The following is a 24,150-nucleotide window of genomic DNA, read 5'->3' as shown; positions in this document are numbered from 1 at the left end:
TGTGAAGAGGAAGCAGCAGACCCAGACCCACAGTGATTCCTTGATAATAGTAGCCCCCAATTTGCAGTGTATCAGCATCTAAGAGATTCCTTCCCTGCCCCTCCCACCCCCAGGAGCTGGGGGGAGGAAGTTTAGTCTTCTCTTCATTTTACAGATGGGGGTTAGTGAAGAAAATGTGTCATAGGAAGCCGAGACTGTGAAAAGGGAAACATCCTGTTGGGCTCCTTGCTTCTTTTTCTCTGAATTTGATGAAATCATTTGGTCCCCTTGCATAGGATGAGCCCATCGCTCTTGACAAGCAGCATTCCAGGGACTCTGCAGCCCTCACCCACTCGACCTACTCACTGCCAGCTTCCTCATATGCCCAGGATCCCGTCTACATCAATGGCAGCCTGAACTACAGCTATCGCAGCTATGGGACTCTGGGCACCAGCCTGCAGCCCCCAACTTCCCTCCAGACAGGAAATCACAGTAACGGTGAGGCTGGGGCATGTTTTTATGATAGGGACTCAAATACTGTCAGAATTGGAAGTGACTCTAGAAGTCATTCAGTCTAAACACTTTATTTTTACGGATGAGGAAATTGAGGCTCAGGGAGGGGAAGTGACTTGTCTAGGAGAATTGACAGAACTGAGATTAATTCAATTCAGTCAACATTTATGTGCCAGACATTATGCTAGGGATAAAACATCCCCTTAAGGTAGGTAGGGAGGGAGGTAGATAGTTTTAGTATATGAGACTGAGCCTCAACAAAGAAAAATGACTTGCTCAAGGTGGCAAGGCCAGTAAGGTACAGAATCCCAGATGGCTTCTGCCCCTTTCCTAAGTGATCCATTTCCATTCTTGGGTTCCTATTAGGTGCTTTTTAGACCTGAGCATAAATGATAAAATTTAGTGTCATCATCTGGTAATGAATGACAACTCCAGGCTCTAGCACCTTCTTTTGATTCATGCTTTCATGTCATTATTGAGGAGAGTAGAAGCAGGTATCACTGTTTCCTTACCCTCTCACTCATTCTTAACTCAGAGTAATAAAATGAACTGTCAAAGTCTGAAGGGTTCTTCAAGACTACAGGGTCTAGGGGTTTTTAATCTTGGGCACATGAACTTGTTTGCTCACCATTTTAATAACTGCATTTCAATATTATTGGTTTCCTTTGTAATCTGATATTAAAAACCTAATTCTGAGAAGGGCCACAGAGGCTTTACCAGATGGCCAAAGGAATCTCAGACCCCCAAAAAGTTTAAGAATTCTTGATCTAGTTAAGCTCCCATGTTTTAAAGATAAGGAAACTGAACCTTAGAGAAGTTATGTGACTTACCCAGAGTCAGAATCATAAAGGCTTTGAACCTCATTATTCTCCTACTAACCCCCAGCTAACTTCAAGATACACATACTTGAGTGTGATATCACCCATCAGGACCATGGGGCAAAAAACTGAATCCGATGTTTCAGGGGAGGTCCCAGTACAAATTCGCACACATAGCTCAACTAGAAAGAAATAACTTGCCCAAGGTCACTCAGTCCTAAGAAATTACTTATTCCCTGCCCATCCATACATGAGTTAAGACTGAGTTCCTGTAAATGCTCTTTGGAGATAATTTGGCTTTTCTCTCATGCTTTAGGGTAAAAATGGTCTGGACTGGGGGGGGGGGTCTACCACTGATTCACCTTGCGATAGGCTGGATAATTCATCACCCCTCTCTAGGCTTCAGTTTCACCATTTATAAAGTGAGAGAAGCCCTTACCTGGTCTAGATTCCTTCTACTGTCACTAATCTCTTTGCCTTGTTTATGCCATTCCCTTAGTCAGTGGAGTGCCCTCTGATTTCCAGTCAGTAACAATCTTAATTCTCTTTTGAAAGGACTCCCCTTATCCTGGGCCATGGTATAAGGTCTGGCTGTATCACATTGCAGACTCAGATCCAATTTCCCTATCCCTACTTACCTGTTTCTCCTCACCTCTTTCCTAAAGAAATATTGATTAGGGAATACTGCCACTTATATGGCCATCCCTACACATTCTTTGAGACAGTCTTGACTTAAGGAGGCTTTTCTCTGGTGATGAATGACAACTCCAGGCTCTAGCACCTTCATTCGATTCATGCTTTCAGATCACTAATGAGGAAGGTGGAAGCAGCCATCATTTTTCTTACCCTCTCACTCAAACATAACCTTTTTCAATTGCATTAATAATTCTAGAAGCCATGATTTTCTCAGTCTGAGAACTCTCTTCATGACACAGTTTGCCTCTGTCATCTTTCATGAGTTTCCTATGGACAATAAAATCCATCCATTCTTCCATATTTGACTAGTCTGTCTCTTGAAGTCTAACACTGACCCTATCCATACTTGAATACTTCTTACCTTGATAGAACCATCCAGGGCTTAGATTCCACTGACATTCTTCTAGATTCTAAGATCATCTCCATTTCACTGTGAGACATGATCAGGAAACTTCCTAGTTCACAAAGCATTTTCCCCTGCAGCCACCCAGTGAGGTAGGGAGCAGTTATGAGCATCATCCCTGTTTCATAGAAAACAGAGCCTCTTTCCTTACTTTTTGTCTTCAGCTGTACATAAAGAGGTAGACCTAGAACTAGTTCTTCTCCAAGATACTGCTATCTTCCATTAGTCATTTTTAAAAATCTTTCTAATATGATTTCCATAACTCAAATTATTATTTTAACAAAACCTTGCCTTTCTTCTGAGTTAATAATAATTTCATAGAGTAATGAGGAGGAACTGAGTCAGGAGACCTGAGTCCTCATCCTAACTAATAATTGAGGCAGTGTCATTTCCCTCCTCTTTTATAAAATGATAGCAATGGACTGACTGATCTTTTAACTCTTTTCCATCATTTTATGATTCTAGGCATAATTACTGACAAAATATCACCCTGGAAAGTAATAGAATAGGACTGGAAGGTACCATAGAGATATTTTAGTTGAATCCCTCCCCTCATTTTAGAGGGTCAGAGAAAAGAAGTGAGTATTCTAAGATCACATGAGTTGAAGGAAAAGTTGGGGATCCTCTTTCCCTTCAAGTATACATTGGGGGACATTTTTTTTGCAAGGCAATGGGTTTAAATGACTTGCCCAAGGTCACACAGCTAGGTAACTGTTAAGTGTCTGAGGCTATAGTTGAACTCAGATCCTCCTGACTCCAGGGTCAGTGCTCTATCCACTGCGCCACCTAGCTGCCTTTGGGGGACATACTTTATCCCAGCTTTACAGTTTAGTGAGGGAGTGGAAGAATAGATTTGAGGATAGGCAAGCATAATTTGCCTACAGGTCAGGGGTAAAACTGGTCACTCAAAGCACCTCTTCTTCCTTTTGCAACTCACCTCATACTTCATTAAAAAAAAAATTAAAGCCATTCATGCCAAGCTCCCACTCCTCCCCCCCCCTTATCTCTCATTCCTCTCTGCCATGTCCCACCATCTTCTTCATTCTGGTTTCTGATCAGGAAGTGGCTGTCTGTCCTCACCGAGGCCAATCCCTTTATGTGAGCTCTTAGTCCTATCCCTTTAGGGTTCCTTCTCTAATTTTTAACCTTTCCCTGTAACTTCATTCCCTGTTGTTTACAAACACACCTACATTTCTCCTATCCTTAAAAAAATTAGATTCTGTCATCCCATATCTTTCCTTTTCAACTAAACTACTTAAAAAAGTCATTCACTAAGTTTCCACACTCTCTTTCTGCCAAATCCTCAGCCTTGTAGCTTCTGACCTCATCATGCCACAAAATGCCTGTCTCCAAAGTTCTCAGTGACCTCTTAATTGCCAAATCTGATGATCTTTTCTCAGACTTTGTCCTTAATTTCTCTGCAGCCTTTGCCCCTGCTCATCCCCTCCATCTCTCTTTTCTAGAATCTCTTTTCTCTATGGCAGTGGATAGAGTGTTGGGCTTGGAGTTTGGAAGACTCATCTTCCGAGTCCAATTTCTGCTTTAGACATACACTAGCTGTGTGACCCTGGGCAAGTCACTTAACCATGTTTGCTTCAGTTTCCTCATCTGTAAAATGACCTGGAGAAGGAATAGTAAACCACTGCAGTATCATTGCCAAGAAAACTCCAAATGGGGTCAGGAAGAGTTGAGCATGACTGAAAAATGACTAAACATAGACTTTTCCTGGTTCTTCTCCTTCGTGTCTGACTATACTTCCATATCCTTTACTCAGTCTCCCAAATCTCTATCCTAGATTTTTCTTTTTTGCACTCTGTACTATCTCATTTGGTGATCTCATAGTTCCTATGTTTGTTTAACTCTCTGCATATGATTCTCAAACCTGTTGATTTAGACATAATCTCTGTCCTGATTTCTCTATCATCAACTTCTCTTGAACATTTCAAATTGGATGTGTCCTGTCAGTATCTCAAATTCATCATGTCCAGAACACAACTCATCTTTTCCTTTAAGCCCTCCCCCATATGTATTTTTCCATTATAGTCAAGGGCAGTGCTGTCATTCCAGTCACAGATGTTCACAACCTCTGTCTCATCCTCAACTCTTCACTCTCATCCCATATAGTCACAAATCCTGTTTCTTTCTCCACCAGCATCTCTCTTCTCTCCACTCCCCAGTCACCATTCTGATTCTCAAAGCCTCTTCACTTTTCACTTGGAATATTGTAATACCTTCCTTCCCTTAAGTTTCTCACTCTCTTTCTCCTCTGTCTCTCTCCCTCTTCTCAATCTCTCTCATTTTCTGCCTCTCCCCCCTCTGTCTCTCTCTGTCTCTCCCCCATCTCTCCTCTCTGTCTTTGTCTCTCTTCCCCCTCTCTCCTCTCCTCTCTTCTTCTTCTTCTTCTTCTTCTTCTTCTCCTCTCTCTCTCTCCCCTCCCACTTTCCACCCCCCCTTTCCCCAGTCCATCAGCCACATTGCTACTGAAACAATTTTCCTAAGGCACAAGTCTATATGATCCCCTTGTCCATCCATCCTTACTCAATAAGTTAATGGCTCCCTCATACCTCTAGGATCCTTTTTTAATAGAATTTAAAGTTCTTCACAATATGGCATCTTCTTATCATTTCTGTTTTCTTATTCTTTATTTCTCTTGGTGAATTCTAGCCACACTGTCTAGGCATATTGGCCTACTTGTTGTCTTTCCTACACAAAGCTTCATCTTCCATCTTGGTACCATTGCGCTGTCTCCAGTGTTGAGATGTTCTATATCCTCCATTCAACCTCTTAGAGTCCCCAAGATTTAGTACCAGCTCTATCTTTTGTAGGAGGTTTTTTCTCTGATACTCCAAGCTCCTTTCAAAAGCTACCTTAATATCTACTTGTATGTATCTGTGGGCATGTAGGTGGCACAATGGATAGAGCACAGGCCTTGGAGTCAGGAGGACTTGAGTTCAAATTAGACCCTTGATATTTGATACATACTGGGTAACTTTGGGCAAGTCACTTGATCCTGCTTACCTCACATCCAAATCTCTATCTCCAGTCTTGCTACTGGATCCAGATGTTTAGGAGGAGAAAGTGAGGCTGGTGACTTAGCACCCCCTCACTACAATCCAATTCACTTGCTTGTCATGGCATCACCTCTCCTGATGTAGGGAAAGCATCATCATCATCTTTTATGTTGCTATTTTTGTACGTGTCTCTCCCATTAGAGTCTAAGCTCCTTGAGGGGATTTGGTTTAGATAGTAATGTCAGTGGCTTTAATTATATTGGCATCTGTTTGGAGGAAATCCCTCTAGCTCAGAGGCTCTTAACCTGGAATCCTCAGAGTCCCAAGGGATTGTCAGTCTATGACTTGAGTCTCAGTTGTTTTGGAACTTGAATGGGAACAAAATTGCATGCTTAGTTTCACTAGCCTCTATCTAAAATTTAGTATTTCCTTCAATTATTTAAACATTGTTTTGAGAAGGGATCTATAGGTGTCTACTTCTCTCTCTCTCTCTCTCTCTCTCTCTCTCTCTCTCTCTCTCTCTCACACACACACACACACACACACACACACACACACACACAGAATCCTGTTTCTAACTGAAATCAATGGTTCTTCCTTCCATTGTGTATAGCAGAGCTGCCTTTCACTCTGCTGCTTATCCTCCAGTGGAGAAATGGGGGGGGGGGTTGTTTTTTTATTTTTTAATTTTTTTTGCAAGGCAATGGGGTTAAGTGACTTGCTGAAGGCCACACAGCTAGATAATTATTAAGTGTCTGAGGCTGGATTTGAACTCAGGTCCTCCTGACTCCAGGGCCTGTGCTCTATCCACTGCACCACCTAGCTGTCCCAAGTGGAGAAATATGTCTACCAGTAACATGAAGTCTGGTTGTAACCCAAACATAGTCAGTTCTGCTGTTTGAATCCTACTCAAAACTTCAGAATGGAGAAGCTTCCCAAACCACCACACTCAATGAGAAAGAAAGGAAGAATAGCTGACATTTGTGTTGTCTTTCCCATAACTCTGGGAGAAAGGGAAGGTAAATGTTCTGGTTCCTGTTTTGTGGGCTCAGCCTAGAAAGGTGAAATTTTTCAAAGAGCTTGGACCTAACCAAGTCAGATTGCCTTTCACCATTTATTTCTCCAAGAAAAAACAAGAACAGATTCACTTGCAGGCTCTTACTTGCTCTCTTTGAGGAAAGAAATGTTGATTTTTCTTTTCTGGCATCTTCTGGAATGGTCTGGAATTAATAGCCTTTTGTCTGACTTTATCTAGTGATCTTGGATAAATCACCTCCCCCTTCTGTGCCTTGGTCTCCTGGTCTGCAAAATGGGGAGCCTGCCAATCCTACTTATTTTGAGGATGAAACTGAAGATAATAGTTCTTATAAACTTAAAAGTACTATAACAATGTGGGCAGGGTGTGGCTAGGTGGCACAGTGGACAAGAGCACTGGCCCTGGAGTCAGGAGTACCTGAGTTCAAATCCGGCCTCAGAGACTTAATAATTACCTAGGTGTGTGGCCTTGGGCAAGCCACTTAACCCTGTTTGCCTTGCAAAAAAAATCTAAAACAAAACAAAACAATGTGGGCAGGTAGGTGGCACGCACAATGGACAGAGCATTGGCCTTGGAGTTAGGAGGACCTGAGTTCAAATTTGACCACAAATATTTGACACATACTGGGTGACCTTGGGCAAGTCACTTGCCTTATAAACTTAAGCTATTATTATTACCATATTAATTGATTAAAGTAGGATTTATTCATTTGGATCCTTTTCCTTTTCAAAGATTATCATCATCATCCTCATTTATTTTCTTACTGAGATTCTGGGCTATTCAAACCCTCTTGCTTACATGAAAGACCTAAAGGCTCTATTTTCTTATTCTTCAAGAGAAGCCCTTCCCTTCCCCACCTTTTCCCTCATTCCTTAAACATTTATTGAACAATTATTGAATACAAAGACCTGGGGTGTAAGAGAATCTGATAAAGTCAGAGAGATGACCTAATTATAATGTAAAATAAAATGTTCTAAGTGGATCAGACTTTAGGGAGAAGATTTCAAGGTGTTTCAAAGGGAGAAAAGAGCAGCAGGATCTCACTGGCAGAGACCCCAGGGAAACAGGAGGCTCTTACTCCACACATCTCTTGTGTTGCCAAGTCTTGTTCATTACTACCTTCACAATAGTTCTCATTTATGTTCCTTTCTCTTCACTCACAGCTACTCTCCTGGTGCAGACCCCCTCATCACCTTACTCCTGGATTATTGCAGTGGCCTTTTTATAAAGGTTACCTTACTTGGATTTTTCCAATTAATAAGCTCTTATTTTCTCTTCCAACTCCTGCAACTAAACAAACAAACAAAAAACTCTTGTAAAACATGTATATCAATCAAAATTCCATAGCTAAAAATACATCTCTCATTTTGCTTCTTGAGTCTTATCAAGTCTCTTTCAGGAAGTAGGTGGCTGGCTACAGCACTAGATCTCTGGAATTGCACTTGATCATTACAACTTTCAGTCTTTAATGGTTGTTCATTTTTTATAATATTATAGTACAAATTTTTCTTCTGGTTCTGCTTACTTCATTATGCAAAAGTGCATACAAATCTACCCAGGTTTCTTTGAAACTGTTTCTTACTTCAAATGGCATGATTTTTATTGTTCAGTCATTTCAGATATATCTGACTCTGTAGCCCATTTGGAATTTTCATGACAAAGATATTATAGTGGTTTGCCATTTCCTTTTCCAGTTCATTTTACAGATGAATAAACTGAGACGGACAGGGTTAAGTGACTCGCCCAGGAGCATGCTTCTAATAAGTGTTTGAAGCCAGATTTGAACTCAGAAAGATGCCCTCTATTAAATTAATAAACCATAATTTCAATCATTTCCAATTGGGGAATAGATGAGTGCTCCTTTGGTTTACAGTGCTTTGCTTCCACAAAAGGAAATGCCTTAAAATATTTTCCTACATATAGGACCTTTTTTTTCCTGATCTGTCTGGGGTATAGGTCAAGCACATGTATGGCTGGGCTCTAATTCATAGCTAAGATCCTGATAGATTGATGACAGGGGCAGCTGGATGGCAGTGGATTAGAACACCAGCCCTGGAGTCAGGAGGACCTGAGTTCAAATATGGTCTCAGATAGTTAATAATTATCTAGCTATGTGGCCTTGGACAAGTCACTTAATCCCATTGTCTTGCAAAAACTTAAAAAAAAAACAAGAAAGAAATTGATGAGAGGCCCCCCTCTCAATTTCTAGCACCAATTTTATTTTTGTAAAGTAGGATTCTGGTTACCAGAATAGTCCTTCAGAAATCTTTCTGAAGGCCTACCACTGGTTATTCTTCCACCCTTTCTTCTGTTGGAGAGTAAAGTATAGTAGGCTGATACTTTGGGATGCCTTAGATGCTAGTTTTTAATCTCCCATCTTGAAATTCTGCTTCATTCTATTATCTGAAGAATGGAGCTTCAACTTCTCTCAAGATTCAGGTTTCCATATACAGATTCTTTTCCTTGGCTTGGATTGGGATATGGTAACAGATCCAAAGCCAGTCAGCCTTCATAAAGATGTAAAAGTTATCTCAGTTATTACTCCTTCTCCTTCCCACCCCTATAGAACCTTACCTCTGATCTCTCTAGGCAAACATCCTGTCTCTGAAAATAAGACATGGGGAAAGATTGTGGTAGTTCTAACAGGTCAGCACTGTGCCCTCAGACATTGTTCACCTTGATAAGGAATTAATTTTACTATGTCATTTCTCAGTATGCAGTGGGTTACTATGATCTCCCCTGTGGTCAAGCTGTTAGACCATCTCTGTTGGAAGAAACCATCAAGAGTCTCATCAAGTCCAATCTGTACCTGAACTAGAATTCATTTGATATCATCCCTGGCTAATTGTCTTCAAGCTGCAATAGCAGGAAACTCACTACCTAACTTGGGCTTGTTAGGGAGACTTTCTTTCCACTCAGCTGAAATCTGCCTTTGTAAATTCCTCCTGATGCTCCTAGGTCTTTCCCCTTTGGTCATGAAAACAAAGCTAATTCCTCAAGCCATATCTTCCCTAAGTCTTCTCTAGCTGAGACCTTGCTAGTTCTTTGGTCTGGTTTCCAGTATCCTCATCCTGTTGATCATCTTCTTTTGGACATATTCCAGTTATTTTCCTATTCTGTCTTCCTACCTCTCACAACCATCACCCCTTCCCCAAAGAAAATGTGCAAGCTAAAAAAGTCCCTTTGAGGATTTTTTGGTTTTTCCCAAAACAATCATTCCTTATCCTTATTAAGTCTTCCAATATTAATAATTCATCAAATAATAAATCTTTAGATTAACAAATTTCTTTAACATCTTAGGTTTTGCTCATTTCTTTCTTCATGGTCATTCATGAAGCTGATGGGACAAATTGTATCAGCTCCACTTTATACAGGCAGAAACTGATGCTGATTAAAGGGTGTGCTCATGGTGCTAGGGCAAAGATAAAGTCCAAGATCTTCTGACTCCAAGTCATGGGGTCTTTCTACTTTATCATGTATCTTCTTTACAAGAACTAAATTCTATCATTCCATGGCCAACACAAGTTACTCAAAACACTGTTTTATATTTTTAAAACAATGCTTGATGGACTCACTCATTCCATCAGTGCAACAATCAGGGACAATTTGGGGCTGTCTGTAATGGAGAATACCATCTGTAGAGAAAGAACTGTGGAATTTGAACAAAGACCAAGGACTATTACCTTTAATTTAGGGGAAAAAAAACATATCTTATTGTCTGATCTTGCTATCTCTTATACTTTGTTTCTTCCTTAAGGATATGGTTTCTCTCTCATCACATTCAATTTGGATCAATGTATACCATGGAAACAATGTAAAGACTGGCAAATTGCCTTCTGTGGGGGATGGGGGGAGGGAAGTAAAATTAGGGGAAAAGTTGTGAAACTCAAAATAAATAAAATCTATAGAACAATTAAAGACCCTAAAACTAGTATATACTTAAATCTTGCCTCCCTCCACTCAACAACACTGTCTACCTGGACAGTGCAAAGTTTATAGAAAAAGATCCAGTCTTTACTCTCATGGAGTTTACAATCTTATAGATTATTTAACTGACATCATGGAATTACAGAACTTATTCTACCTAGCAAAACCACAATCAAAAGGCCTAGATGGGACAGGTTTTGGTCTATTTCTAAGGATTCTTCTAATTCAGTTCCATGAGAGAGAAATTAGACTTCTATAAACTTAAGAAGTCCTCTCCAGGATGAAACAATCAAGAAGAGTGTTGAGAAACATCTTTCTAAATGGTGATTTTTTTTATTTAATATTTATTCTCACTTTGTACAAATAATGTTTTTTTACATTAATAAAATATTCTTGTTTAAGAGTAAACAAAATACCCCCCCATAAATATAGACTTGCTTGAGCGATAAAGGGGAGAGAAAAAAAATTAAAATTAAAAAAAAAATAATAGTAATAATTGTAGGTATGGCCAGGTGGCACAATGGACGGAACACCAGCCCTGGAGCCACGAGCACCTGAGCCCACATTCAGCCCCATACACCCAACAATCACCCAGCTGTGTGACATGCAAGCCACCTGAACCCCACTGTCCTGCAAAAACCAAAAAAAAAAGAAAACAAAAAAGACCCAAAATAAAATAGTAATAATAGCAGGGGTGGCTGGGTGGTGGACAGAGCATTGGCCCTTGAGCCAGGAGCACCTGGGTCCAAATCCGGCCTCAGACACCCAACGATCACCCTGCTATGCAGCCCCAGGCAGGCCACCCAGCCCCATTTGCCCTGCACCCCCCAAAATAATAATACTACTAATAAAAAATGTGCTTGAGTCTTTGTTCCAACACCAACAACTCTGTCGCGGATGGATCACATTCTTTATGATAAGTCCATGGCAAAAGTTACTTCCATATTTTTCCAATGTTGCCATTGCTGATTGCAACTCCCTCCTTTCGTAATTGTCCACTACCACGTACTATATTTTCTCTCTCCTTTCACTCTGACTCTGCTGTAGGGGGTAGCTGAGTGGCACAGCAGACAGATCCCTGGCTCTGGGGCCAAGAGGCCCTGAGCTCCCATACCACCCCTTAGGCCCAGCATCCACCTGGCCCTATGGTCCCGGACAGGCCATCCAATCCTAGCCCCTTACAAGAAGTAAAAAGGAAAATGTGTTATATCTGACCACTCTACCCCCATGGTCAATCCTCTCCTCCATCACTCACATCCCCCCCTTCCCCCTGTCCCCCTTCTCTCCTTCTTACTCCAGATGTCTATACCCCATTGAGTATATTTGCTGTTTCCTCTCCTGGCCACCTCTGATGAGAGCTAAGTTTCCCTCATTCCCCCTTGCCTTCCCCCCTTCCATATCATTGCAATAGCTCATTGTAATAAAGAAAAATCTTATTATATGAAATATCTTGGCCTATTCCCCCTCTCCTTTTTCTTTCTCCCATTATATTTCCCTTTTTTTCCTATTGACTCCATTTTTACACCATATTTTATCTTCTAATTCAGCTTTCTCCTGTGCTTCAACTATAAAAGCTTCCTCTACCTGCTCTGTTAACTGAGAAGGTTCATATGAGTATTATCAGTGTCATTTTTCTATGCAGGAATACATACAATTCAGCCTCATTAAGTCCCTCATATTTCCCCCCTCTCCTCCAATCTCCATGCTTCACCTGAGTCCTGTATCTGAAGATCAAACCTTCTGTTCAGCTCTGGCCATTCTAACAGGAACATTTGAAATTCCTCTGGTTCATTGAAAGTCCATCTTTTTCCCTGGAAGAGGACATTCAGCCTTGCTGGGTAGTTTATTCTCGGCTGCATACTAAGCTCTTTTGCCTTCCGGTTTATTATATTCCAAGCCCTAGAGCTTCCAATGTAGTTGCTGCTAAGTCCTGTGTGATCCTGACTGCAGCTCCACGATATCTGAACTGTGTCCTTCTGGCTGCTTGTAATATTTTCTCTTTGACTTGGGAGTTCTGGAACTTGGCTATAATATTCCTAGGGGTTGGTTTTTTGGGATCTCTTTCTCGGGGGGATCGGTGGATTCTCTCCATTTCTATTTTGCCCTCTGCTTCTAGGATATCAGGGCAATTTTCCTGTAGTAATTCTTTGAAAATGATGTCAAGGCTCTTTTTTCCTGACCATGACTTTCAGGTATTCCAATAATTTTTAAATTATCTTTCCTAAGTCTGTTTTCTATATCAGTTGTTTTTTCAATGAGATATTTCACATTTTCTTCTAATTTTTCATTTTTTTTGGTTTTGAAGTATTGATTCCTGATTTCTGGTAAATTCATCAATCTCCCTGAATTCTATTCTTTGTCTGAAGGATTTGTTCTCCTCAGAGTTTTCTTATCTCTTTTTCTATCTGGCCAATTCTGCTTTTTAAAGCATTCTTCTCCATAACTTTTTGAACTGTTTTATCCTTTTGACCTAAGCTGGTTTTTAGCATGCTATTTTCTTCAGCATTTTTTTGGATTTCCTTGACTAGGCTGCTGACTTCATTTTCATGTTTTTTCCTGCATCTCTCTCCTTTCTTTTCCCAGTTTTTCTTCTAACTCCCTCATTTGATTTTCAAAGTCTTTTTTGAGCTCTGTCATAGTCTGAGCCCAATTTCTGTTTTTCTTGGAGTCTTTAGATGCAGGAGCTTGTGCTTCCTCATCTTCAGACTGAGTGTTTTGATCCTTCTTGGGCTCATTTGCAAAATATTTCTCAGTGATCTTCCTCTTGTTTCTCTGCTTGCTCATTTTCCTACCCAGGTTTTGGGGTGCTTCCTGAGCTTTTGGGACACTCCCACAAGGATCTCAGTGTGTGAGGCTCTGTCCTCTTTCCTGGTCTGTGAATGACCATATGCACCGCCCCCTGCCACGGGGCTGAGGTGGAGGGGGCCCCTGCTGTTCTATGGGGGACCTAGACTGCGATCAGGATCTGAATGTGGTCAGAACCCCAGAGTCCTGTTCCAGGGACAAAGCTTGGCAGTCTCTCTTTACTCCCCTCCCTGGGCTCAATGGTTTCATGCCCTGGGGACTCCTGCTAATGGGCTCCGCCTGCTTCTCTGTTTCCTGGGTTGAGGTGGCCAAGCTGCTAGCTGTGTGCCCTGAGGGCTGGGCTTCATGTGCTCGCTCTGGCAGAGGACCCCCGCTGTTCCCCCAATTTGTGTCTGGTGTTCCCCGGGGCGTAGCTCAGGAAGACTTCCTTGCTGCTCTGGGGCTGCCTCCGGGAGGCTTAAGTTCTTTCACTCTGGCGGGCCACCCCTCTGGCGAGCCACCCCTCCAACCCGGGGAGCAGAGCCTTTCTGCTCTTTTCCAGATTACCTTGAGTAGGATAACTGCCTCACTGGGTCCCTCTGTGGGTTCTGTCTCTTGAAAGTTTAGTTAGAGTCCTTAGCTTATGAGTTTTATGAGAGAGCACCTAAGACATGATCCTTTCTTGTTGCCATCTTGGCTCTGCCCCTCCTCCAAACAGTGATTTTTGCAGCTCCTTTTTTACCACCAAATTAGTTAACAGTACAGGTGAGGGAATTTCACTTAAAATAGGCTAAATGAAGTATCTAATCAAGATTTGAACTCAGGCCTTCCTCCAAGTCCAGAATCATTACTCTGCCACCTAACTGCTTCAAAGATTAGGGAAGGGGGAACAGTGTGTAGTGGTGACCCATGAACCTAGCCTCAGAGTCAAAAAGTCTGAGTGTGTCCCAACTATTAGCTTCCAAATTGTGTAATTACTAACAAGTCACTTCCTTTCTCTGGGCCTCAGTTTCCCTCTCTGCAAAGGAGGGGAGAAAAAATGGAGTGGGGGTGCTACTACTTACTCTACACCCCTCAAAGCTTTACAAATCTCATTCTTCAGAACACAAGAAAAGTTGAGGGCCACAACAAACTTTGATTGTATACTCAGAGTTCCATCCTGCCACTGAACTGTCCCTCACAGGATGAACCTCAGTGAATAAGAATTTAAATAGAGGAGACAATGGTCAGAACCAAACATTAAAAGAATAGGCCCAAACCCTATCTCTTACCCTGTGACTTCAACATGTTTAACACAGGTTTACAGCATTTAAATTCTCTTCTACCATGTTTCTTGGAGACTCCCAATTCCTCTATCCTCAAGACTAGAGAGTGCCAGTTCTGGTCACCCTCTCTTTCCCATGTTCTGGTGAGAGTTCCAGATTTGGGTCAAGCAGTGGCTTTATAAATCATTATCTGGAAGATAATATTTGAGTGTCATCTTCACTGACAGCATAGGAATAATTAATAATACTCATTCTCCACCTTTCAATTCCTGTGATGACACAAGTTCTGCAGACCTGGCAGATGGTATTCAAGTTCTGGTTTACCTTGTCTTTATCTGATCACTCTGATCTATGACATCAACAGATTTCAGTCTCTTTCTTTTTTTTTTTTTAAAGTTTTTTTGCAAGGCAATGGGGTTAAGTGGCTTGCCCAAGGCCACACAACTAGGTAATTATTAAGTGTCTGAGGCCCCATTTGAACTCAGGTACTCCTGATTCTAGGGCTGGTGCTCTATCCACTGTACCACCTAGCCACCCCCAATCTCTTTCTTTCAAAATATTTCTCCCCCGTTTTTCTGGCCTATTGCTATCACTAGATGATGTCTGTGCTGCTTCTGAATTTCTGCCCTTTCTTTGTCCCCTGTGGTCCACAGTTCTTGCTGGGTACCACCCAATCAACTCACTGCTTCTCTTCTACCCTTTGTACCACCTCCCACTTTCATCAGTGTAAAAATCAATATGGGGGCGAGATGGTGCCTCAAATAACTTGCTGCAATCTAAGAAATTTTCAGATTCCAAAACACCAGCCCGACTCTGAGTCTGAAAAGATGCACCCACAAACATTTAGTGGGAAGGGGTGGGGGGGGACAGCACAGAAATCAGTAGATTGTCCAGCTTGCTAGATGTCTTTCTCAATCATTCAAATATGAGGTTTATAATCAGGATCCATGTTGAATCCTGATCTACCTGCATGATTTTGGGGGCATGTGTGGTCCCTACAATCTTGACTTTTTTTTTTAAGAATTCTCCCACCTCTAACATTTTATGATTCTGAGTTTATCATCCCCAGCTCCCTTTATTCTTTTACATCATCTAAGTTTCTCTGATTGGGAGCAGACCAACCTAAGATTTTAATTGTATTAAAGAGTTGAAAAGGATCTTAGAGTTTAGCTAGTCCAGTTGTCTCATTTTATAGGACTCAGGAAAGTGACTTATGAGGGGTATGATTGGAACTCAGATCTACTGGGGCTAAGTCCAGTACTCTTTCCCTGCACATGGATTGATATTTCATATGATCTTAATTTTCCTTGAGGAAGAAGAAATGGATTAATTTGAACAGGTATCCCTGCTTTCAAGTCCGTCTCTAGGGGGAAAGGGGTTCATAGATTTTTGTGTAAATGCTTGGAAACTTTATGAGGCTAGTTCAGCTTAGTTTAGCTCAAGGGTAGAGTAGAGTAGTGGTGGAAGAATAGACAGAGTCATCAAGCAAAGTATGGAGCATGGTTTTGACATGTGCTTAATTCAGTGGGGAAAGAGAACTGTTGAGTATTAGTGAATCACTGGAGAGTTTCCTTTAAGTTCCACTTATATTAGTTTGGCACCTCTGGTCTATATGTCCTCTAAGGTTCTTTGCCAGGGTAACTTATGTTGTATGTCTGATATTTCCTTCTAGCACTAATATGCTAAACTCTCTAATCTAATAGAGGATCCATCAACTCAACTGCAATGATTCTTTGAATTCTCGATCATGTCAGGAGATCTCACAGAATAGGATTTAAAGTGCTTTTGTTATTTCTCCTTACCTTCAGGGTCAGAATCTCTATTTTTTTCCCTGAATTGAAAGGATAGAGACTTCCCCTTACTATATTTTCTGGCAGTCCAATCCAGTCAAATTTGAGTCATAGCAACTGGGAAGAAATGATCTTCACTGGTGCTGTGAATTTTATTTAAGTAGGGCTATAGCCCTTACATTGGTGATGATCAGGCTTCCTGACTAGACCCCGGAAACAAGGTAAATTAGGGCAGCAGTAATGACTGTAGTATTTAGTAAGGAGATCCCAGTTCTGAACAGGACAGCCTTAGAGTTGGGTCAATGCATGCCCAGGGAGAAGATTCCAAAGGCAAGATGGAAAGGCTGTGTGTGGTACTCAAGAAGGTGGATGCCTCCACCACCATGAGTGGTGGTGCAGGCTTTTTAGCCCCCAAACTTCTGTCAGTCTTGATGATCTCAGGGATATCTTAGGTTCATATTCACAAGCTTCATAATAACTAACTGTAATGTTGGGTGGTACAGTGGATAGAGCCTGGGTTGGAAGATTCATTTTCTGAGTTCAAATCTAGTCTCAGACACCAGCTATGTGACCTTGGGCAAGTCACTTAATCTTGTTTGCCTCAGTTTCTGCATCTGTAAAATGAGCTGGAGAATGAAATGGCAAAGTATTACAGTATATCTACCAAGAAAACCCCAAACGGTGATGAAGAGTCAGATTAAAATGACTCAACAATAGTGTTTTGGGTCAATTTCCCCTAAATTTAGTGAAGTCCCTTGTTTAATAAACAAAACTGAAAACCCAACTTCAGTAGTGCAATAGAGGAAAAAAGGGGACGTGTTCAAGTTTGACCTGGTAAGGTATTTACGGCTGGTGATAATAGTCTTGAGATAGTCATTCCTCAACAGCTTTAAAAGACTGGGGAGTAACAGTATAAAGCAGAGAAGTACAGGAACAATTTTGTAAATTGTGATCCTCCCTCTCCCCCAGAGGAATTGTTAGAAACAATCCAGTAAGTATTTATTAAAGACTTGCTGTGCACAGGAACTGTGCTAGTTGCTAAGACTATAGAAACATAAAAATCTTGTTCCTATGCTCAAGGAGTTTACCTTCTGCCAAGGACATAGAACAGCTAGATGGCTAAGTAAAGCCTAGATTGTTTAGTGAAAGATATGCCTCTTCCCCTCTAGGTCAACTATCCATCCATGTCTCTCTCTCCCTCTACATCTACATCCCTTTTATTTATAAAGAACTGTCTTCAGAAGCCAATTTTGTAGATGAGGAAACCAAATCTCAGAGATTGGCATGGTAAAACTAGAATTTGAACCCAGGTCATTGCCAACTCTATTATGACAAACTATTGCCAAGAGGGACCTTAAGAGTCCAAATCCATCCACTCTCTTCCATCCTCCCACATATACACATACACTTTACTGAATGGAAAATGAGGGATTGGGAAAGAAATTAATTTGGTAAAGACTTTGAGTGAGGCAGAGCTCATTTCCTGCCTCAGTGGCCATCAGTTTCTCTAACATTACCACCTTGTTCCTCTACAGGTCCTACAGATCTCAGCATGAAAGGCGGGGCTGCCTCCACCACCACGACGACTACTACCACCACCACCACCACCTCCTCTTCCTCCTCTTCCAGCAACAGCACCAGCCGGGGCATGGCCACTGCCCAGCTCAGCCCCACGGAGATCAGCGCAGTGCGGCAGCTCATCGCTGGCTACCGAGAGTCTGCTGCCTTTCTCCTGAGGTCTGCAGATGAACTGGAAAACCTCATATTGCAGCAAAACTGACGCCCCAGCGCCCGGAGAGCTCCTGTGTCACATGACAATTTCCACCCTAGAGAAAGGGGCTGCCCCCCAGCTGAGGACCTGGTGTCCTCTTTCCCCTCTAGCTGGTACATTTTAAAGGGAAAGAAAAAATGGGTGGAACCTAAAAGAGCTGTTTCTACACACACTCCAAGCACCTGGGACTTTGGGCACAAGGACACTTTTTATTTGTTTTGAATCTCACCACACAGGTGCACTTACCTGCTTGGAAGAAGCCAAACGGGCAGCTTTGAAGGGGGTTTGAACTTTCTTGACAGGGAGCTTGGGAGCTGCGGCCGTATTTAGAATAACCTTCGTGGACCCTGACGTTAGAATCCCATCCCCAGATAATTACCTTTCAAGTCTTAGGTGAGCAGAATTGCATATTTATTGAGAGAAAACAATGGACCCTCCTCTTCCTCCTCCTCTACCCTTAGTAATTTATTTTTCTGAAAATGGATTCTTTTGTGTTTGTACAGATTGCTAGTTTGTGTCTGTCTGATCAGAAGGAATTTATTCCTATGAACTAACATTCCATATCACTACAGTGATGAGGGGTGGGCAGCAGGGCGGAGAGGCAGAACAAGGCCAGCTTCTCCTGGGGCATGCCTGGTGCCCCAGGCTAGAGGTTCCTTGGGACCTGGGCCTGGAGCTTCCAGCCCACCTGCCATGCAGGAAGCCCCCCACGAGGCTGACCTGCACACACTAGCTGTCGTGTTTAGACTTCTCTGCTCTCAATCAGACCCCACTGCTGCTACAGAAACACAAGTCTCCTCCCGTCAGTAACCTCAGCACGGGCACCGCCAAGTGGAAGGACCTCACACACAGTTAATATATTTGCAGAGCAAACCCAACTCCACCCCAGCCCCTCTACTGTGGCAATCCCACTTCTGCAACCCCCCATTACGTGGTCACCATCTGTCTTCTACCTCACACTCCAGCGTGGGCTTTTCCCAGGATGGATGTGCCCCGAACCTGCTCAGAATGGCTGTTCCCCAATTTCTCCCCACCCCCCAATACCTTGACTATGAAGTGGATCCAAACTGGGTATCTGAGAAATGAAGGGCAGTGAGCTTCCTGTAAGTCTAAACCAGCAAAGGCCAGACACCTGAGCCCCAACCCCTCCTACCTGCCGAGGCTTTGTAAAGGAGCTTCCCTCTCTCCACAAAGACAAACCTTTCACTGGGGGGTGGAAAGGAAAATAACTTGTGGCTTCCACTCTCACTGGGAGAAAGCTTTAGGCGGTTTGTCGGGCCACTACTCCCCCCCACCCCCTACTTTGCCTCGTTGACTGGTGGATCACAAAGACAAGTGAAGCAGATGCCACCGAATCTCTCCTGGGATCACTTTCCTTTGGGTGTGAACAGTCCCTAAGTGTGAAGGGGGGGGGCAGCATTTCTTCCCTTCCTTTAGGCTCAGTGCAATACCTCCCAGTGCTGCTAAAGCCAGGGGCTCAGCTTAGACCTCAGAGGGCCATGTGAAGGCCCCTCAATTCAAAACGTGCAGTAGCCAGAAGGGTAGTGAGCACTGCCTCGCGACCTGAGACTTCTAGCTCCTTGCTCTCGGTGACGGCCAGCGGCTCCCCAGGGGAAGCAGAATGGGACCCCTGGGTGACTGAGCAGAGCAGACAAACTTGGCTGTCCCATCGAGACCCCTCCCCATTCAACCAGCTCCTCTGGAGCTCGCGCCACTCCCTCCTACAGCATTCACGATGGTGGCAGGCTTCCCTCAGGAAGGAAGGGAGGGAACCAGATTGGACTATTCCTCCTTCCAGGCACAAAACCCATGACCTGGCTCGGCCAGGAAGGCCCCTGGATGAGTGGCAAAGGACAAGGGCCGACCGAAAGATGAGGAACCCACAACTCTGCCTTTCAATCCCCCACCAGAGGTGGGATAGTCTTATCTCTGGCATACACTGTTCCCAGCGACAGTAGGGCTCCCACATGCCATTTTAATCACACCAGTTGTCAAAATAAGCCTTCTTGACTGATTTTTTGGGCAGCCTAGGCCTCATCAGGGTGGAAACAGCCAAGACAGATCCACATCACAGCACAAACTTCAGTGCCCAAAGCCTCTTCCCCCTTACACTTCCCAGACCATGCACCATTCAGATCATAGCACCTCTTAGTCCCCCACCCAACCCCAACACACACACACACACACACACATTTGAATTTGTGTAAATATTTATTTTTGTGTGTGAACAATACTACAAAGTAACCAACAGATCTTTTGCAAAATGTTACCCCAAGCAATTTGTGAAAGTCTTAATGTTAAAAAAAAATGGCTGAGACAATCGCCGCCTTAGAATTCTTGTTATCGATTGCTTACATATTTCACCTTCTTGAGGCAGCAACCAGGCTAATCCCAGAGCTATCAGTCTCTTGACACAATGTGACACAAGCCACGGGGAGAGGTTCCCCTCGCAAGGGACTGTTTAAAGAGCAGCATTTGCTACAATTTGAAGTTGGATTTTTCTGAGTTCAAGCCGTCTTAACAGATCACTTTCGGCCCTGCCTTAGTATTGTGGTAAGAGTGTAGGTTTAATATAACACAACGCCACTGGGATAAGACAGGACTCTCAGGTGTAGCCGAAGGACAAAAGATTCCCCATCACGTTACCATCACCTCCTAGGTTTAACCTGCACCTGGTGGGTCAGTTAGTTTTGAAGCCCTTAATGATGAATGGCAGAATCTGGAGCAGGTTATTAAGTGGAAACAGGATCCCATTTGCTAGTAGTCTCTGAAGTTTGGGTTCTCGGTTTGCCTTTTTTTCCCCCTCATAAGATGCAGCTTCTTTCCCTCCCACCCCATATTCCTCACTGTCTCCCAAATGCCAGCATGCTTGTTCTGGTTGTTGTAGGTCTGAAGAACATGTTCACATCTGTCCTGGTCTGCATTAACAACTGCAGCTCTGCTCCCTAAGGCTGTTTCAAAAGCCATGTCCCAATTGTCCTAGATTCTTGCAGAAGAGCCCAATGGTTAAACCCCATTTTGTATTTTAAGAGAAAAAAATGGAATCAGAATACATTGATCAGTAAGAATATTTGAGATAGGGTTTGAAGGAGTAAGGAGGGTAGGTGTTAGTGAGGAGAAAGGTGATCAGGACTTGGGACTAGATCAAACCCATGATTGTTTAAACCCATCTGAAATTCATCCTATCTCCATAACATGTACACAAGGATTACTCAATTTCTGAGGACAGTGTTGTAAATGAGGGGGAAAAGTGTTCAGAGGATTTCCAAACAGGTGAGACCCGTCTATTCCGAATCCAAAGGGCCACTCATCATTCCAGGGGTGGCTGGCGGATTAACTACCAGTCCATTTCAAAATGCTGCTTTGAACTCAGAGGGTTAATATACTTTTAATTTGTAATTTTTTGTAAAACTTTTTACAAAGTAGTGTAGTATTTCACCAGAATACCAGTTTCAATCCGTCCATGGTCTGATTTTTATATAATTTAGTGGTGCTTTAGAAATTTTTGGTTTTTGTTGGTTCTGAGCTCACAAGCTCAATTCTTTGCCTGTATCTACCTAAGACCAATGTGAACCTTTGTCTTTTGGCTCCTAATTTTGGACTCAGTGAAAGTGTACTGTTTACATGTACAGATCCCCCCATCCCTGTGTGGTCTGCAAGACTCGCTGTTGAGGAGGAAGATGCGCCTCACTCAACTCATCTGCTTAGCAAAGCCACAAATCTCTTCTCTTTTTACCTATGTTTCCACCTAAAAGAGAAAAATAAAAATAATTTTTTAAACTCACCACAACAACTAGAATTTCCTACAAACACTTCTAGAACAAGCAAATCATTTCCTTTTTGAATGGATGACCCATGGTCATCCCACGATCCTTTGTCTTGTGGTTGGTCTAGCGGTGATAGTCAAAATAAGGACACCTCTTGATCTCTTTGGCTGGTAAGTGGTATAGATGGAGAATTGTCAGGACCTAAATGGGTCTAATTTTCATAAGAAGATGGATAAACAGAAGTTATACTAGCCTTTGGGTCCAAATGGCTATCAAGGGACAACTCAATAGGCCTTCACCCTCTGGCACAATTACAGGTTAGAAAACTATAACTCTGATATTGAGGAGTTAAGAAATGAAGACTTTCAAATGTTTTTCAATACTCACCTGGGACATTTAGGAACCCAGGAGCAAATAAAACACCTTTTGGGAGAGGCTCAGATAGGAAGCATATGGCACTTAAGACAATGGAAGGACTCCAACTTCTAAAGGTGACACTTTACTACTTAATCGTTTCACCTCTAAATTATATTTTTACAGAGATGCACCTATGCAACTTAATGTGGCTTTTTTAAGCAGATGAGGACTTCCTCCTCAATGCTCTCTATAAAAATTATTTGTGTTCTATATAGTGGGTTTTTTCCAGTAAATGTGGCTTAATATTTTAATTCTTAGAATGTGTGTCTATTCTATGTGATGCAACTGAATTCTGTTTTGTTTGTGGAATGATTAGCACAGGCCAACGCCCTGCCCCTCACTTAACAAAAGACCAATGAGCTGTTAATCAAGCTGTTCTCTCCATGGTATTACTTGCTAAATGCACTGATTTCATAAGTACGTGGAATCCTTTTTCTTTGGAATCTGTATATCATATATAAGACTGAATCTACTTAATAAACACACTGTATAACAAACTGGCTATGGGTATAATCTCTGTGCCTTGTGGCTAAACTGCATTTTCTTCCTTTCAGGCAAGCTTTCAGGAATTAGAGGATAACCTAATTTGGTCTCTACCTGCAGCACAAATAAGTAATAAATCACACTCAGAACTAGAAGAAACTTCTGGAGTCCTCAAGTCATCATGAATATAAAACATGAATTAGTCTATTTTACTTTATCGTCTAGTACCTACTTAAAGATTTCAAAAGATAGTTTACAGCCTCCTCAAGGAGCCCATTCCTCTATTTGACAGTGCTAACTCCTCAGGATGAGCCAAAAGCACCTCTGCATTAGCCTCCTTGGAGGTCTACTCCAAATTTTACTCACAGGCACACAAGGATATTTCAAATATGCAGACTACACTAAATTTTCATCCCACTCTCAAAGTCACTGCTTTAGGCTAAACATTTTCAATCCCTTCACCCGATTCAATTGTAACATGGTCTCTAATCCTCTTCCCATCTGGATTCCTCCCATCTCCCAATATCCACTTCAATTTGTCAGTGACCTTCCTAAAATGTCCAACATGAATAGAGAACCAGCAAAGGAGACTAACAAGTTATCAGATGGGTAGAACTAGCAGAGACCAGTGTCACAAAAAACCCAGAGTATCCAAGAAAAAAAAGTAATCAACATGTTAGGCTACAGAGAAGTCAAGAAGTCTAAAGACTGAAAAAAAAAAACTACCATTAGATCTGGCAACTGAGATCCTCTTAACTTACCTTTACCCCATTTAGCCAATCTGTGGCCAAGCCTTGTTTTTAACCTTTTGCATTTCTCTTTTAAGTCCACTTTCTCCATCACATTAGTGCTGGTCCTCCTCACCTTATCCCTATTATGTAGGATACTACAAAAGACATCTGGTAAATCTCCCAGCCTCAAGTCCCTTCTCATTCCTATCCCCCATTCAGCTGTCAATGATCTTTCAAAAGCAAATTCAAACTCTATCACTATAGCTACACAATAAATTAAAACAATTATCTGTTACCTCCATGCCCTTATCCTGGCACCTTCCTCCTTTCCAGTCTTCCTATACTGTACCTTCCTCCTTCACATAACTACAATCCAGGGACATTGGCCTCACTTCCTTCTTGCTCACAACACTATCTTGTAGGTTCTACCTTTTCACTAGCGATCCCTCATGTCTGGAATGCTGCCTCCTGGCTTCCTTGCACACTCAATCAAATCCCACATTCTATAGGTTTTTCTCAATTGCCTGTGAGTACACATCTATGTGCTAGAACATACATGCAGAGCTTTCCCTGACTCAAACACACACACACACACACACACACACACTTCTGAGATGACCTTCCATTTTCCACTATAAAAGTCTTATGTTAAATTTTTTGCATGTTATCTCCATTAGGGCATGAGTTCCTTTAGGCAGGAACCATGTCTATTAGCTTTGTAACACCAGTGATTTGCAAGCCTGGAACTTAATAAAATCG

At 42.3% G+C, this 24,150-nt stretch overlaps 1 protein-coding gene across 5 annotated transcripts in view; it reads left to right on the top strand.

Moving 5' to 3' along the window:
• NOL4L (nucleolar protein 4 like) overlaps positions 1 to 23,960 on the top strand; it is a 210,037-nt gene extending 186,077 nt beyond the window's left edge. For 4 of the 5 annotated variants that reach the window (XM_074211874.1, XM_074211873.1, XM_074211875.1 and 1 more), the window contains 2 exons: positions 276 to 477; positions 17,758 to 23,953. In XM_074211874.1, coding sequence (XP_074067975.1) covers positions 276 to 477; positions 17,758 to 18,002 — 447 coding nt within the window. In that variant the 3' untranslated portion in view covers positions 18,003 to 23,953. Of the gene's footprint in view, positions 1 to 275; positions 478 to 17,757 lie in introns of all 5 variants that reach the window. The other variant, XM_074211872.1, reaches the window with a different exon arrangement.
• The last annotated feature ends 190 nt before the right edge of the window (positions 23,961 to 24,150 follow it).

This window comes from Macrotis lagotis, chromosome 1, assembly GCF_037893015.1.
Source record: "Macrotis lagotis isolate mMagLag1 chromosome 1, bilby.v1.9.chrom.fasta, whole genome shotgun sequence".
Lineage (NCBI taxonomy): Eukaryota > Metazoa > Chordata > Mammalia > Peramelemorphia > Peramelidae > Macrotis > Macrotis lagotis.
The sequence above is the reverse complement of the archived record's forward strand: the minus strand, read 5'-3'. Positions and strand labels throughout refer to the sequence as shown.